The following is a 17715-nucleotide window of genomic DNA, read 5'->3' on the forward strand; positions in this document are numbered from 1 at the left end:
ATAATGTGCTAACTGAACGTAGGCATACATATTCCTGAAATCAATACCAATACCTAGAACCCCAAGAAATAATAATGAACCTTTCGAGTCAAAGACATGTTCTAAACGCATAATACCCAGTGCCCACCTGTGGAACACTTGATTGTCAGAGCCCGGTGGAAAGCTCAAATTACCCTGGATGGGCAATAAATCAGAGGCTTCCGAGGGAGTCCCCCAGTACTTGGTCAAATCCTTCCAGACCTCTTTCAAAGGCTGTAACAACAAGCTCATGCCTGTGTTAGATGGGATCTCCTTTCTTGGGGCTTGTAATAAGTAGTATAGGTGACAAGGCTGAAAAAATTCTATTTCTGTTCCCCTCGGAGTATAATCCTGCCTATCCGAGACCCAATCTCCTATGTGGCGAAGTAGACAAGCCTGATTGTAACGTCATATGTTAAGAACCCCCAATCCTTTCTCTTTCCATGACTCAAGGAAAAAACGAAAGGGCATTCTAGATTTGCAACCACCCCAAATGAAATTGCGGAGGTGTCTGTATAACAAAGATAGTTCCTTTCTAAGAATACGCAGTGGTAGCATTTGAAGGACATAGAGCAACCTCGGAAATTCAATCATATGAAAAGGTGTATCCTAGTTAGTGGGAGAGATCTCCAGTTGGTCAGACGTTCAACCATATTTTCTAACAAACTATAGATATTTAACTGATACAGAGTCGAGACTTTCATTGTAAGTTTGATGCCTAGATAATTGAAAGAATCGTGCGCCCATTTGAGTGGAAATTCTGCTCCCCATTCCTGTCTCAGCTGTTCTGTTGAGGCCAATGCCAAGGATTTGGAAAAATTTAATTTGAATCCCGCAAAGTTCCCAAATTCGTGAAAAAGAGCTAGTATTGCCGTCGGGGACTTGTGAGGATTAACAAGATGAACTAATAGATCATCTGGAAATGCTGAAATAAAAAAAAAAAAAAAGTGCGGCCAACGGATACTCCTGATATCTCTGGATGGGAGACAATTTCTCTAATAAGGGGGGGTCTAATGAAAGTACAAATAGTAACAGGGATAGTGGGCATCCCTGTCTCATTCCCTGACGAATAGCGAACACGGAGGATCATTCTCCATTGACCCAAACAAATGCCCGCGGATCAGAGTATAGCACTGCCACAGCCTCACTAAAGAACCCTTCTATAACCTAACCTTTTTCAACACTGCAAAAATAAATTTCCAGCCTTCTCTGCATCAAAGCTAACCAATAAAGAATGTACCTTTGAGTGCTTGACGGCCTCCAGTGACGCTAAAATTAATCGTTTGTTCTTGGCAGCCGACCGACCCCTTACAAAACCGACCTGGGGAGGAGAAATCAAGTCCGGAAGCACATGAGACAGCCGATTTGCCAAAAGTTTCGCATATAGTTTTACATCACAATTTAACAAAGAACTGGAGCGATAGGATCCTGAATCTTCTGGGTTTCTTCCCAGGTTTTAACAAAATAATCATCTGGGCTACCTTAAAAGACACCGGAAGGGTCCCTGATGTCGCCATAAAATTGAAAAGGTTTAATGGGGGGGGGGGGGGGGGGCTTGTATCTGTTCATAAAGCAGCTTATAAAATTCCACCCCATATCCATCCGGTCCTGGCGTCTTCTGAAGCTTACTTTGCTGTATTGCTGATAAAAGATCCCCCTCCGTAATGGGAGCGTTAAGAAACTCTTTGTGCCATCGTAATCGTGGGTAGTGTCAAGTTATCCAAGAATAAATCACTATCTAACATCTCATCTGTGGGTTCTTGGTAGAGTAGTTGGTAGTATTTCTGAAAATGAGCTGAAATATCCTGATCCTTCCGGATCCAGTGACCACTAGAGTCTCGTAACTGTGTTACACGAGTAGTCCCCCTTCATCCTTTGATTAATCGGGCCAACAGACCTTCTGCCTTATTGCCATGTAGAAAAAGTTGGTAACGATAATATAATTGGGATTTTTTTGGCTCTCTGATGAAGCAGTTCATTCAACTCTCTCTGAGAAGTCAAAAGGGCCTCTTTAGCAGCCATTGTTCGAACAGCCCCATGTCCCACACGTTGCTGTCGTACCCTCTTCTCCAATCTCAGAATCTCTTTATCTCTAATTTTCCGAACACGGGCTCGGTAGTTAATTATTTCTCCTCTCATAACCGCTTTGGCTGTTTCCCAAAAAAGAGCTTATTGGTGTACATGTATATGGTTGTTATGTGCATAATCCTCCCATTTTTCCCGAATAAAAGAATGAAACCTCGTGTCCCAGTAAAGATCTAGGGGGAATTTCCAGAACCCACTTTGTTTTGGCTTTCCGCCTCCGGTTAATTGAACCCAAATTAGGGCATGGTCAGACACCTCGTATGGGCCAAGCTCCGCCAGAGAGACTTGTGAAAATAGTGGGCTGGACAAGAGAAAATAATCAATATGTGACTGCGTTGAGTGCGCACATGATAGGTGAGTGTAATCTTTAACTGTAGGTTGAAGCACTCGCCGTACATCAATTAAATCTAGACTATTGCAGAGGAAGGGCAGGCCTTGGGCACAATAACTCGAACCTTGAGAAGCTGTGGAAGATTTATCCAATTGAGGGTCATACACTAGGTTAAAATCTTCCCCCAGGATAATATTGTCGCCCTGAAAGGGGGCTAATAGAGCAGTCAATCTACTGAAACGTTGTTTATCAAATACATTTGGAGCTTAAACATTGCATAAAATGAAAGAGAGTCCCTCTAGTATCACCTCAGCCAGGACATATTGACCATCATGATCCCGTTTTATTGACAATTTGTACTTCCAGACCCCTACGAAAAAGAATCATAACTCCCGCTTTCCTCTGCAAAGCCGGGGCCTCAATTACTTGTCCAACCCACCTCTGATGGAATTTAGCATGCTCTGCAGAGGTAAGATGGGTCTCTAGAACAAATGCTACATCTGTTTTATGACGTTTCAGCGCTTACAAGACTTTTGTACGTTTAATCGGTGAGGTTACTCCCCCCCAAATTCCAGGATACAAATTTAATTGGGCCCATGCTTTCCAAGGACTATGTAAATTAAAGTAAGCTGTAGATTTAATTTTGAAAAATAGATAAGGGGCACCTATTCCGTATCTAAAGGAATCACCTCCCACTTCCCCCTGTCGATATACACATTTAAAGTTGCCCGTCTCATCAAACAGCCTACAACAACTATATCCCTCCAAAAAAACAAAAAAAAAAACTTCCAAACCTTCATAACCCCACCCCCCAATGAGCAATTCTGTCATAGAATCCAATCACCGATAGCCCCATTTAGAGCCACCCCCCTCTTCAAGTGACCTGTTTATAATGAATAGTACAGAACCCTTCTAAGATCAATTAGTATAACTATATTCCCATATCCTGTAATGTGATTGTTATTTTCTATAACGAAAACAGTCTATACATTCACATTAGCTGCATCAATCTCGACAAACAAAGCTGATTAGCACTGCATATTTGTTAAAGTTGTACTCCAGAACGGAAAGTATATGTCTGGCTTCTCAGAAGAGGACATAGATGGTACTTTTGTGTGACGAGATTGTATCTCAAAATCTCCATAATTCATGACAGTATAATTCACATCACATCCGATTCTGTACGTGTGGTATACTCCAGAGGATCCCAGCCCTTTGTTGCACAGAGTATCTGAATTTCTATGTCATTGAATGCAAGAGCCAATATTGTCTAGGTTAAAACTCTCTGCAAACCAAGGACAGTTTGTATAACAGTAAGAAAAAGAAATAGTTAAAGATATATTCCACTGTACAGATTATATGTCCAGCCTTCCGAAGGAAGCATGTAGATAGTATTTGTACTCAATGAGATTATATTTTAAAATCTCCCTGATTCACTACTGCTTGATTTGCCTCGCACCCGGGCTCTAAATTGCGATATGCTCTGCACACTCATATAGTTTAGTATATCTAGGCTCCTATATCATACAATGAAAGAGCCATTACTTTCTTTAACAAGAACAGTCTATCTAGCCACGTTGGGTGCATCAACCTCTACAAGAGAAGATCTGATTGCACAGCAAAAAAAAAAAACCCAACAACTTTGAATATTTCTGTATATTTGTTAAACTTGTATTTCATTGTAGAGACTGTATATCAAGCCTCCGAAAAGAGGTGTACAGACAGTACTGCTGTGTGGTGAGATTGCATTTCAACATCTTTGTAATCCACAATAGTAGAACTCACACCACACCCGAGTCCGCACCCCCAGCATCCTCTGAAGGTAGCTTAGCTATTTATTTCACAGCTGCCTAGGGTGATATGAAAATCTGAGATTTGTTTTGATAAATAATACGAAGTTGTGCTGGATATAACAAAGCAAAAGGGAATTTTTTTTTTAATACAGTATCTTACAGGCCTCGGAAAATGACTTCCTCTGCGCAGCCACTGCATCTGAAAAATCTTGAAAACAGAATACGTTCATTGTCATATGTTATTGTGCCCACCAACCTTATGGCCCAGTAGAATCTCCAATTTATGTGCATAATTGAGTAGCTTAAAGATTACAATCCTCAGTCTTTATTCCCCCGAACGCAGGGGGCCCCACCACTGATTGCAAGTTTAACGTTTTTGGCAGCCATGATTCCAAAAAACTTTGCAGATTCTGTTCTTTGATTGACTCTGGGAGCCCAACTAATCTTGTTGTTGCGTCTGGTCCGATTCTCTAAATCTTCTACTTTAGATTCAAGTTGCTCCAAGTTTTTTTGTAGAGCTTGATATTGGGCCTTGTGTTGTAGGCTCTTGTTTTCTATGTTTGTGAGTCATTGCTGATACTCTGTGAGGTCTGTTCTCAAACTCCCGAAGGTGCCATCTATTGTTTCCAGCTTGTCTGCTATGCATTGTAATTTTTGATCAACCTGAGGATTCCAGCAACGTGGAGACTTCTGCGACGATCTCTGCTGCCCACGTCGAGCTCACTGTTGGTGCGTCCGAGGAGCCGCCCTCTGCCAACTTGGCTTCTCCGGCAAGGCCCCATGTTCAGTCTTTTTGGTGAGTTTTTGTAGACATAGGCTCTCTGGCAGGTATGTATTGTGGCCAATTTCCTTCTCAGGAATACTTCACCCACAGTTGTAGCGATCCAAACCGGTTGTTGCAGGAGTCTATGAGGTGCTTGAGGTAATTGGGGGCCCCCGGAGCTGTTCCCCGCGGCTTCTTCCTGCTAGCCTAGCATCATGTGGTCTCATTTCTCCCTATTTTTAAGGATGCACTTATGAAGAACTAGGAATCTCCCCTCTCAGTGCATGTTACACCCAAGAAAGTGGATAGGCAGTATCGTATTAAGGCGGCTCCCAAATCCGAGAAGGCCCAACTGCCTCACCACACTCTGGTGGTTGAATCCAGCCTCAAACGAGATAGGAGCTCTATGACTCGTGGCTTGGCACCCCCAGATAAAGACTCGGACACTAGACTTGTTTTGGAGGAAAGTTTTATTAAGGGCGCGATGCTTGTTGATCGCATCCAGTCCTACCAGCTGTACATGAGCCTTGCAGCTTATGGTTCACAGTACACTCAGTCTTGCGCAGTCTCTCCCACAGGAGCAGGCTGCAGAGTTTTGCCAGTTGGCCAGTAAGCAGCTGCAGTGCAAAAAGTATCTGGCTAGAGGCGCATACGATTCTTTTAACATAGCATCCAGACCCGCTGCCATGGGTGTGGGGATGCGCAAACTCATGGCTTCATGTGTCTGACCTGGAACCAGCAGTCCAGGAGAGGTTGGTGGTCAGTCCATGCTGAGGTGACAGTCTGTTTGGAGATAAGGTAGAAGAGGTCGTGACCTCATTAAGAAACATGCTGATACCATCCAAACTGTGTCTTGGCATCCTCCAGCTGCAACCTCGTCCTCATGGAGACTTTCTAGTGGGTCTAGGTGGTGATCCTACTATGAAAGAAGTAGGTTTTTGCTACCTTCCCACTCTGCTCAGAACCCTCAGGCCCAGTGTTACTACTACTACTATTTAGCATTTCTATAGCGCTACAAGGCGTACGCAGCGCTGCACAAACATAGAAGAAAGACAGTCCCTGCTCAAAGAGCTTACAATCTAATAGACTGGCCTTGCCAGTCCTGCCCACAGAAACCCCAGCAGGCTCCCCAGTCAAAGCAAGGGATGAGCTCTCGATTAGCTCCAGGAGAGCATAGCCACACCCAGATGACTTACTGGTAGAGGGAGGCTGAATTTTTACCATTACAAGTGACCCCTTGTAACCTCTGACCAGTGGGTTCTTCAAATAGTCCATCTCGCTTATGCCCTGCATTGGCGTCAAAGACCACCAAATTGCCCATTGAGAGCATCGTTCATTAGCTCTCAGCCCAGGCAGGTACTTGTAGAGGAAATCTCCGCCCTTCTATAGACCAATGTGGTCGAACCCATACCACCAGGGGAAGAAAGGAATGGATTCTAGGTATTTCCTTGTGCCCAAAAAGATGAAGGGATTTCATCCCATATTAGACCTAAGGGCCCTCAACAAATTTCTGGTCATGAAAAGTTCAGGATGATTTCTGTGGATACCCTTCTTCCCATGATTTCATGAAAATGATTAGCTGTGTTCTGTGGACTGAAAGGATGCCTATACCCACATTTCGATACTTCCCAGTCACAAGAAGTATCTCTTATTCCATATAGGGAAGCACAGCTACCAGTACTGATTTCTGCCATTTGTTCTCATGTCAGCTCCCAGGGTGTTCACCAAGTATCTAGTGGTAGTACCGGTGTATTTGCACAGACTCGGGAATATATGTGTTTCCTATCTGGGCGATTACCCCCTCCTGTGATGTGCCATCAGTCAAATGCACCTAACTGTTTGGGTGTTGGAGCTACTAAGGCTTGTCATAAACTAACCCAGGCCCATCTTCTCCTGGTCCAGTGATTGGCATACATAGGAGCTCTGCTTGATACTTTGCAGGCTCGGGCTTTTCGTCCACAAGCGAGAGCAGAGGTCTTATTAATACTCGCCTCGCAATTCTGAAGCAGCAAGCAGGTCACAGCTTGGCAAATGTTGAGATTGATTGACCACATGGCCTTAACAGTGCATGTCAGTCCATGGCGCACCTCCAGTGGGACCCTAACTTTCCAGTGGTCTCAGGCGGCTAGGAATCTAGCGGATGCCATCCAAATTCTTCCAGAGTTGACTATTGCCCTTCTCTGGTGGACAAGTCAGATGAATTTGTGGGGACTACCATTCCAAATTCCACCTCCTGAGAAGGCGCTAACAATGGATGGGAAGCTCATGTGGAACTTGCTCTGCTCCATAAACAGATATCGACCTCGACCTGAGGGCCATTTGGAATTCTCTAAAAGCTTTCAGAAATTAGCTACAGAATCAAATCATTCTCATTCAATTGGACAACCAGTTTGCAATGTTTTATGTAAACAAGTAGGGAGGGTACGGCATCCTACTCCTTGTGCCAAGAAGCAGTGGGAATGTGGCAGTGGGCTCTTCTTCACAGGATGGTTTTCTGGGCCACATACCTACCAAGAAAGGACAATTACCTGGCAGACGGACTGAACAGGGTTTTGCAGCCACACGAGTGCTCGCTCAACAAGGGTGTAGCCCACAAGATCTAAGAATGGAGCACCCCCTTTAGTGGATCTTTTTGTTGCTCATCTCAACAAGTTTCCCCAGTTCTATTCCAGGCTGAGATCACATGGCAGACTAGCATCGGAAACCTTTCTCCTACATTGGGAGGAGGGACTTCTGTATGCATATTTTCCAATACCTCTCATAGAGAAGACTTCACAGAAACTCAAGCAGGACCAGGAAACTATGATCCTAATTGCTCCTTACTGGCCAAGACAGATCTGCTGTCCTTTTCTTCTGGAGTTGATCTGTGGAGATTGGAATATTTTCCAACTCTCATAACACAAAACAAGGGATCTCTTCTACATCCAAACCTCCAATCCCCGGCCCTCATGGCTTGGATGTTGAGAGCATAGAATTTGAATCCTTAGATGTGCTGGAGGGCATATCCCACATCTTGCTGTCCTCCAGGAAAGATTCAGCTAAGAGTTGTTACTTGTTTAAATGGAGGAGGTTTGCTGTCTGGTGTGAGAGCAAGGTTTTAGGTCTCCTCACCTGTCCTACAAAAACTGCCTAAATAACTTCCTACATCTCTGAGATTGGTTTAAAAACCAACTCTGCAAGGGTTCATCTAAGTGCAATTACTGCTTATCACCATGTAGGAGGTGAGCCCATCTCTGTACAGCCTCTGTTCGCTTCATGCGAGGTTTGTTATTAACAAAGCCTCTGTCAAACATCCAACTGTCAGGGATCTCGACGTTGTTTTCACCCAGCTGATGAAAGCTCCTTTTGAGCCACTTGATTCCTGTCATCTGAAGTATTTGACATGGAAAGTTGTGTTTTTGGTGACAGTCACTTCAGAGTCAGTGAGCTTTAGGCCCTACTAGCGGATCCACTTTCCATTGAGTTTTATCACAATAGGGTGCATGCGCCCTAAGCTCCTTTGTAAGGTAGTGTCTGAGTTCCATCTTAGTCGTTCTACCAACATTTTTCCAAAATCACATGTGCATCCTGGCCAGAGTGTGCTGCGTACCTTAGATTTCAAGCGAGCCTTAGTCTTTTATCTGGAGTGGGCTAAAGCCCATAGGCAGTGCACCTAGCTTTTTGTTTCTTTTGACCCAAACCGGATAGGGATAACCATCAGTAAATGCACAATTTCTAATTGGCTAGCAGATTGCATATCTTTTACTTATGCCCAGACTGGGCTGACTCTAGATGGTCATAATGTCAGAGCCATGGCTACGTCGGTAGCCCACTTGAGGTCAGCCTCCATAGAGGTTTGTGAGGCTGCAACGTGGTAATCTGTCCACACATTCATATCTTATTACTGCCTTGAGCAGGATGCCTGATGGATAGCTGGTTTGGGCAGACAGTCCTGAAGAATTTATTGGGTGTCCAACTCTACCCTCCTCGCCCACCCAGTCCTCATTTTCTTTACTTCCAGGCTGCACCTTCACAACTATTATGTAAATAGTTTCAGGTTAATTGTTCAGGCCTTAACGTTTCGAGTCCCTGTTGTCCTGGCATTGTTTTCTGTGAGCCTGGTAGGTAGGGATTCCCAGCTGTGAGAATACAAAGCAAAGTTACTCACCAGTAGCAGGTGTTTTCCAAGGAATTGTATTCTTTAGCTTTTGTTAAATGACTGGGGAATCCGCGCTCATGCATCGAGCAGGAAGGCTGTGAGGATGTTATAATGCCGTTATATCGCTCCATGGTGCGACCGCACCTTGAGTATTGTGTTCAATTCTGGTCGCCGCATCTCAAGAAAGATATAGTGGAATTGGAAAAGGTGCAGCGAAGGGCGACTAAAATGATAGCGGGGATGGGACGACTTCCCTATGAAGAAAGACTAAGGAGGCTAGGGCTTTTTAGCTTGAAGAAGAGACGGCTGAGGGGAGACATGATAGAGACATATAAAATAATGAGTGGAGTGGAACAGGTGGATGTGAAGCGTCTGTTCACGCTTTCCAAAAATACTAGGACTAGGGGGCATGCGATGAAACTACAGTGTAGTAAATTTGAAACAAATTGGAGAAAAGGTTTCTTCACCCAACGTGTAATTAAACTCTGGAATTCGTTGCCGGAGAAAGTGGTGAAGGCGGTTAGCTTAGCAGAGTTTAAAAAGGGGTTAGACGGTTTCCTAAAGGACAAGTCCATAAACTGCTACTAAGTGGACTTAGGAAAAATCCACAATTCCAGGAATAACATGTATAGAATGTTTGTACATTTGGGAAGCTTGCCAGGTGCCCTTGGCCTGGATTGGCCGCTGTCGTGAACAGGATGCTGGGCTCGATGCACCCTTGGTCTTTTCCCAGTATGGCATTACTTATGTACTTATGTGTTGGGATTCTGCTAGAAAGTTCTAACTTAATCTTGTTAATCAGCATCTGCACTGTGCTCTGTCAGATGACATCACCCAGTTGTCACTTGGCCTGCTGTCCTCTGAGACCACCTGCTACAGGTAAGTAACTTTGCTTTACTCCTCCATGGAGAAATGAAGGAACTTGTTCAATATCGGGTGTGCTTAGCACCCCACGATCAGTCACAAGCTGGCTCCTATGTATTAAACTAATTGCTAGATATAGAAGCAATTTCTGTTAAAAAAAAAATGTATAGCAAGTAGCAATTAAATAACATACTGTGACTAGATATTCATGAGATACAGAAAAGAGATTCAGGAAATAAAGGAAAATAGGTGAGAAGCATGGCATAATGAGTGATATGAGTAAAAACTCAGTAGCATAAATGAAGAGGGAGACTGGTAACTTCTGACTCCCTCCCAGGCCATTAAGGTCAATCCAGCTGCAGAAAGGAGTCAATGAGCTGTTTGCATTACTTTTTGGAACTTGTCTTAAGACATGGCTCCAAAGAGTCTTTGAGATGCTGCAGATTTTTTGTCATCTTGTAAGCTATGTGTGTGTTTTTCCCAGAGGAGGGTTATAAGTATGTCCACTCTCTGAAGAGCAGACTGCTTTAATTTGTAAGCCGTCCCTATGGTGGTGGTGGTGGTGGGGGGGGGGGGGGGGGGGGGGGGAGTACAGAAAGCATGCAAAAATAGTGCTAAAAATTATAGTTTATATTTTTAGCAGAAGCATTAATAGTTAAATATAGTGCTGATATAAATTAATGTTAAGAGCTGCACTATGAAAAACACACTGGGTATAGCATGTGCTGTGCAGAGTTATTAAATTAGTATATAGGCCCCTGTATGCTACTCCCCTAGTGAAACCACCCCAAGAATCCCTCAAGAAAGATTCTAATGCTAAGGTGGCAGCCTTACTGCTTTCCAGCCTAATGACCAGCATTGCTCTAGTATTGCATATTGATATCTTAAAATTTGAATCTCTGGACAGCACCAGAGTATTGCTCAGTTCTAGGTTAGTAAGAAGTAAGCCTGTGTCCACACACTTGGTAGGTATTAAGAACTATTTGGGGGATTTTAAGGGTGGCTCATTTTGTTTTTGGGATGTTTAGGATATTTTCAGGCTTATTTTTGAAAGAGAAAGACACCCATATTTCGACCCAAATCGGGAGATGGGCTCCTTTCTCTCATGGGCGCCCAAATCAGTATAATCGAAAGCTGATTTTGGGCGCCTCCAACTGCAGTCTGTCACGGGAACGGACAAAGTTGACGGGGGCGTGTCGGAGGCATGGTGAAGGCGGGACTGGGGCGTGTTTATCGGCCGAGGAGAGATGGGCGCGCTCGGCCGATAATGGAAAAAAGAAAGGCACCAGAAGCGCCCAAACAACTTACACATCAAGTTTTTCCTACATAAGCACACAACTGTGGAATGCATTACCAAAAGCCTTGAAAACGACGTACGACCACCTAAACTTCTGGAAATCATTAAAAAACAACCTGTTTAAAAAGGCATACCCTACCGATCCAACTTAAATGCCTAATCTCTACAACACAACCAAAATAAAGCACGTAATGGACATAACACAACTCTTCCGTTCTCCGATTCCCTAATGTGGCTGTACCACATGAACTTGATCTTACCACAACATCATCCTGTATTTGTGCACTTCAAAAATTGGTGCAGTCTACAGATATAAAGTACCTGCAGGCCTTGCAGCTATGAAAATTGCTCTTATAAATTACTTACGGGAGACGTGAAAGAAAAGCAGGTTGTGAAGGAGAGACTGGGAATTGACACTAGCTTTTCCCAATGCATCTTAAACTAATCCTCTGTTGGTGATTTTCGTCCATATTTCAGGGAGTGCTGATATCAGAAGAGGAAGTCTTTGAATTGGTTCCAGATGATGAACGGCAGTGTGCAGCCTGTAGAACCACCTGTTTTTTGTCTGGTCTCACTTGCTCATGCAATCCAGAGAGGCTTGTTTGTCTGTACCATCCTGTAGACCTGTGCTCCTGTCCCATGCAGGAAAAGTGCCTCAGGTAGGTGAATGGGCATGTCTCCCACTTTTATTTAACTATTTTTTTGGAGTGTAGTACACATGGAACTAATAAGATACCCATGCAAGTTACAAAGAATATTTAATCAAATCTATCACAATACATAATCATGTAAAATAGTCATTAATAAAACCATTCAATGTAATCCAAATTAAAGCCACAGTTATCCTAACATAATAATCTTCTCAGTAGTACAAAAGCTCAAAACTTATACCTAACACTTTAGAAAAATCTAAATTCTTCAACGGAAGGTCATCTTCTACAGAGTATCCTTTTAGTAATGTCTAAGCTTGGATCTAGATTACAGAGATAGACCCAGTGGCGTAGGAAGGGGGGGGGGCGGTGTGCCCCGGGTGCACGCCGCTGGGGGGTGTCGGCTCCGCGCTGGTGCACTGCCCTCTCTGCCCCGGAACAGGTTACTTTCTGTTCCGGGACAGAGAGAGCAGTGAACCAGCGCGGAGCCGACACACCCCAGCAACGTGCAGTCGGGGCGGATCGGCCCTCCCGCCCGTCCCTCGCCACAGGTATGCGCTCCGGGGGGGTGGGGGGGTGCGCTCCAGCGGGAGGAGGGTGCGCCGTGCTGCACCTGGGGGGGGGAGGGGTGCACAGCGGCGACCCGCCCCGGGTGTCAGCTCCCCTCGCTACGGCTCTGGATAGACCTAGCAATTATATAAATTACCAGGGTAGTGATTTTTCTAGTTTAAGTCCTTAGCAGAACTCCAATCTGACCAAGGGGTCCTGTAATAAATAATTATACAATACTTTCTGAATCATACCACTCTACTGCTTATTTTCCACCAGCTTTTTCCAGTTTGGCTGTGCTCTGTTTTTGTATGCTTTATGGTGCTAAATGTAATTACAATTGTAGCAGTCTCAGTACTTTATCTTCAAAGTTATTTTTTTTATTTTATTTATTTGTTGCATTTGAATCCCACATTTTCCCACCAGTTTGCAGGCTCAATGTGGCTTATATTACACCGTAATGGCGATCACCATTTTCGGATGGAGAATTACAGGTTGTATTACATTAAAGCAGATAAATGGTACAATAGAAAACAGAGATATTGCATTGAAGTGAATATTTTTGTAACATTGCTTTCTAAATCTGGAAGTTTCTCACTGGAGTCTCCAAGGCTAGTCAGCCTTTTGACTAGGCCAGGGGTTGGCAACCTACAGTGGGGGAAATAAGTATTTGATCCCTTGCTGATTTTGTAAGTTTGCCCACTGACAAAGACATGAGCAGCCCATAATTGAAGGGTAGGTTATTGGTAACAGTGAGAGATAGCACATCACAAATTAAATCCGGAAAATCACATTGTGGAAAGTATATGAATTTATTTGCATTCTGCAGAGGGAAATAAGTATTTGATCCCTCTGGCAAACAAGACCTAATACTTGGTGGCAAAACCCTTGTTGGCAAGCACAGCGGTCAGACGTCTTCTGTAGTTGATGATGAGGTTTGCACACATGTCAGGAGGAATTTTGGTCCACTCCTCTTTGCAGATCATCTCTAAATCATTAAGAGTTCTGGGCTGTCGCTTGGCAACTCGCAGCTTCAGCTCCCTCCATAAGTTTTCAATGGGATTAAGGTCTGGTGACTGGCTAGGCCACTCCATGACCCTAATGTGCTTCTTCCTGAGCCACTCCTTTGTTGCCTTGGCTGTATGTTTTGGGTCATTGTCGTGCTGGAAGACCCAGCCACGACCCATTTTTAAGGCCCTGGCGGAGGGAAGGAGGTTGTCACTCAGAATTGTACGGTACATGGCCCCATCCATTCTCCCATTGATGCGGTGAAGTAGTCCTGTGCCCTTAGCAGAGAAACACCCCCAAAACATAACATTTCCACCTCCATGCTTGACAGTGGGGACGGTGTTCTTTGGGTCATAGGCAGCATTTCTCTTCCTCCAAACACGGCGAGTTGAGTTCATGCCAAAGAGCTCAATTTTGGTCTCATCTGACCACAGCACCTTCTCCCAATCACTCTCGGCATCATCCAGGTGTTCACTGGCAAACTTCAGACGGGCCGTCACATGTGCCTTCCGGAGCAGGGGGACCTTGCGGGCACTGCAGGATTGCAATCCGTTATGTCGTAATGTGTTACCAATGGTTTTCGTGGTGACAGTGGTCCCAGCTGCCTTGAGATCATTGACAAGTTCCCCCCTTGTAGTTGTAGGCTGATTTCTAACCTTCCTCATGATCAAGGATACCCCACGAGGTGAGATTTTGCGTGGAGCCCCAGATCTTTGTCGATTGACAGTCATTTTGTACTTCTTCCATTTTCTTACTATGGCACCAACAGTTGTCTCCTTCTCGCCCAGCGTCTTACTGATGGTTTTGTAGCCCATTCCAGCCTTGTGCAGGTGTATGATCTTGTCCCTGACATCCTTAGACAGCTCCTTGCTCTTGGCCATTTTGTAGAGGTTAGAGTCTGACTGATTCACTGAGTCTGTGGACAGGTGTCTTTCATACAGGTGACCATTGCCGACAGCTGTCTGTCATGCAGGTAACGAGTTGATTTGGAGCATCTACCTGGTCTGTAGGGGCCAGATCTCTTACTGGTTGGTGGGGGATCAAATACTTATTTCCCTCTGCAGAATGCAAATAAATTCATATACTTTCCACAATGTGATTTTCCGGATTTAATTTGTGATGTGCTATCTCTCACTGTTACCAATAACCTACCCTTCAATTATGGGCTGCTCATGTCTTTGTCAGTGGGCAAACTTACAAAATCAGCAAGGGATCAAATACTTATTTCCCCCACTGTATATGCAGTCTGCGAGGCCATGGGAAGTATAAAAAGAAAATGACTCCCAGAAGATGTCATTAAACAGAGTTGTTGTCAGTGGAACTGTTGAAGAATACAACAAGACAAAACTTGTTTGACAGAGTTAGCAACTGTTTGGAAAGAAAGAAATATATGGTGACAGACCATTCTGGTAAATTTACGTTCATTCAGTCCTCACATTGAGTTTTGTTAGCAGTGAATTATGTTCAATTGAATTCAGTGGGGATATCCTGAGAACCACGACTGGCTGGGTGTGCCTCAAGTATTGGGTTGAAAACCTCTGGTCTAGAATGTTTCTTGTTTAAATGTATGAGAGACTGTGTCAAAATGTATTCCTTGGGTTTATACTTAACTGATTGTGTGTTCATCAATTTATGCTTTGTAGTTTTAAAAAAAAAACATTCATGTGATTTCTGTTTTAAGATATCGGTACCCTTTGGAGGAGCTCCCTTCCCTTTTGTATGGAGTGAAGGCTCGTGCACAGTCCTACGACACTTGGGTCAGTCGAGTTTCAGAAGTGCTGGCTGCTAACCTCAACCACAAGAAAGGTTAGGGATCAGTTCTTCCTAGGTTGAACTGTACTTAAAGAAGGTGTCAAAGATACAAAATAACTTATAAGGGATTAAATGTGGTTTGTCAATTAATTCAAGATGCCTCTTCAGGCTTAGGAGAGAACTGGTGCTGGTTGAAGAGGTGAATGCCAAGCTAACTGGTGTACAGACTCCACAGGTACCTTTTCTTCCTTAGCATATGCAGCAGATGAATCCAGGAACTGATGGGGTTGTCCATCTACCAGCAGGTGGATATAGAGATTACAAAGCTGAAGGCAGTGGTACCAGATGGTCAGCTCCTCCTTCACTTCAGTATATCTGTATCTCTAGCAGGTGGTAGACTGTGTCTCTGCAGCTCCTGGATTTATCTCTTGGGCCTGCTCCTGGGCCTTTTGGCCAGTTGAGCTTAGGGGGTGTTTGAGCTCTGTGCCAACTTTAGGGGCATACCTGGTGGCCTGGGTCCCTGCCTCACCCCGTGGTCCCTTTCCTTCCAGAGTTTGGGCTATTGTTTGGACTGTAGCCTTCCAAACTCAGTTTTTTTTCCTCTGAGGGCAGTTGCTTAAACACCCTGAAAGTTTCCCTCACTTCCTTTGTGGAACGCTCTTTATACTGGCAGTATAGGTATTGCCTACGGGCACACCACCCTGAGTGTGCCTGATCTCTGAAGCTCAGCAAGGTTGGGCCTGGTTTCTACTTAGATGGGAGACTGCGTGGGAATACCAGATGCTGTAGGTTTTCTTTTCTTTTTCTGCACCTGTACAAGGGACTTTCTAGGCTTATTGCTGTTGGCCTCACGTTTCTGTGGCAAATGTTTTGGGGCTAGTGCTGTGGTCTCCATGATAGATTTTGTGCTCGTTCCCAAAGTGATACTACATGAATATTTAGTAGGGAAAACCTAGCTGCAGAAATTTCCACCTGGCTTTTGTGCAGATGCATTTTTCCCTGTTGCAAAATCACATTTTCTCAGCAACCCTCCAGACCGGTCAAGACGCTTAGGTTATGCACGCCTACCAGCAGAGGGAACTGAGAACACCTGACTTTTACTATAGTATACCTATGTTGTGCAAATCCCAACCAGCCAGTATTTCTCAGTCTCCAGCAGAGGGTAGACGTGCAGTCTGACTGGTCTGGTAGGCCCAGGGGCATTCCTTGGGATCTTTTCTCTTTTAACAAATTTGGTTTCACATAGGGCTTTCCTCCTTTTTCTTTCATCCCTGTCCCTCTGTACCAACATCATAGTGCTTCTGGGGGTGTGGGTCCAGTGGGACTCCGTTTTGTTTATCCCCCTTGGGGTGTTACTCGGGTGACTGGGTCCCTCCACCTCTACCCTCCGTTTGGACAGTATTGTGCCTCGGCTGCTGTGTGTGCCTGGGAGCCTTGAGTGCCCGGGAGCCTTGAGAACCTCTGAACAGACTGCAGCAACTTTAAAAAAAACTAAAAAAAAAAAAAAAAGTGCTGGGGAAGCAGATTTTTGGCTGTTCGGGGACCAGAGGGGTAGGTGGCAGCGGAGCGTGTCTTGGTCTTTGGTGGCTCTGTTTTTCTCTTGGCCTTTCCTTGTTCTCTCGGTAGGCTCCTTGGGATTGCTCCAGCCAAGTTGTCGTGCTGTCATTCATATGCACAGCTCAGAGTAGAAGAGCCGAGAGCACAGTGCCGGCTGTGGAGAGCCAGTCTGTCTGCAATGACACCGGAGTTGGCTCCGGATTGGAGGAGCGCTGAACCTGCCAGAGCAGCATCTTTAGACCAGATGGGCTCCGTGGCAGTAGTCCCTGTTTTGGGAATCCTCCCTGCGTTTCAGGTCCTCTGCATTTAATTCCTGAGGCCCTTCTTCCGGGCCGCATTGCCACCGCAGAGAGCTTGGGGGGAATGGTGTTTCCTCCAGAGTTTGTTTGGTTGAGGTGTCAGGCTTGGAAAGCAGGTGGCTCGGTTCTGGGGGATTCTTCAGGTTTCGGGTTTGCCCTGGCTGTGACAAAACTGCCTCGGCTGGAGTGGATTGAGGATGTGGATGAGAACTCTTTTCACTTGTCAGAGGAAGGTCTCAGTGACTTGGAAATGAAGGACTCAGTGGCCCAGGGGCAGGAAGGGGATGGCCTGGGAGAGGATATGTCGGTGGTCCACATTTTTCTTTAGAAGGCGTTGTCTGAGCTTATTGATCAGTTTTCTTCTATACTTAAGTTTGAGGCTGGTGAGGTTAAGCAGGTGGATCCTCTTGTGAAGGGGATCAGGTGTCCGGCTAGATCTTTTCGTATGAATAAGGATCTGTGGGACATGATTCTGGAAGAGTGGAATTTTCCAAGTGCACTTTGTAAAGTCTCTAAGGCCATGGCTAGACTTTATCCTATTCTGCTGGAGGATAGGGAATCCCTGAAGCTCCCCACAGTGGACGCACTGGTGATGGCAGCGACTAAGAAAA

At 44.9% G+C, this 17715-nt stretch overlaps 1 protein-coding gene across 2 annotated transcripts in view; it reads left to right on the forward strand.

Moving 5' to 3' along the window:
- Positions 1-17715, forward strand: part of KDM5A (lysine demethylase 5A) — a 461230-nt gene that overhangs the window by 261488 nt on the left and 182027 nt on the right. For both annotated transcript variants that reach the window (XM_030214276.1, XM_030214277.1), the window contains 2 exons: positions 11767-11948; positions 15178-15302. In XM_030214276.1, coding sequence (XP_030070136.1) covers positions 11767-11948; positions 15178-15302 — 307 coding nt within the window. The remainder of the gene's footprint in view (positions 1-11766; positions 11949-15177; positions 15303-17715) is intronic.

Source organism: Microcaecilia unicolor, chromosome 9 (assembly GCF_901765095.1).
Source record: "Microcaecilia unicolor chromosome 9, aMicUni1.1, whole genome shotgun sequence".
In the NCBI taxonomy this organism is placed as follows: Eukaryota; Metazoa; Chordata; class Amphibia; order Gymnophiona; family Siphonopidae; genus Microcaecilia; species Microcaecilia unicolor.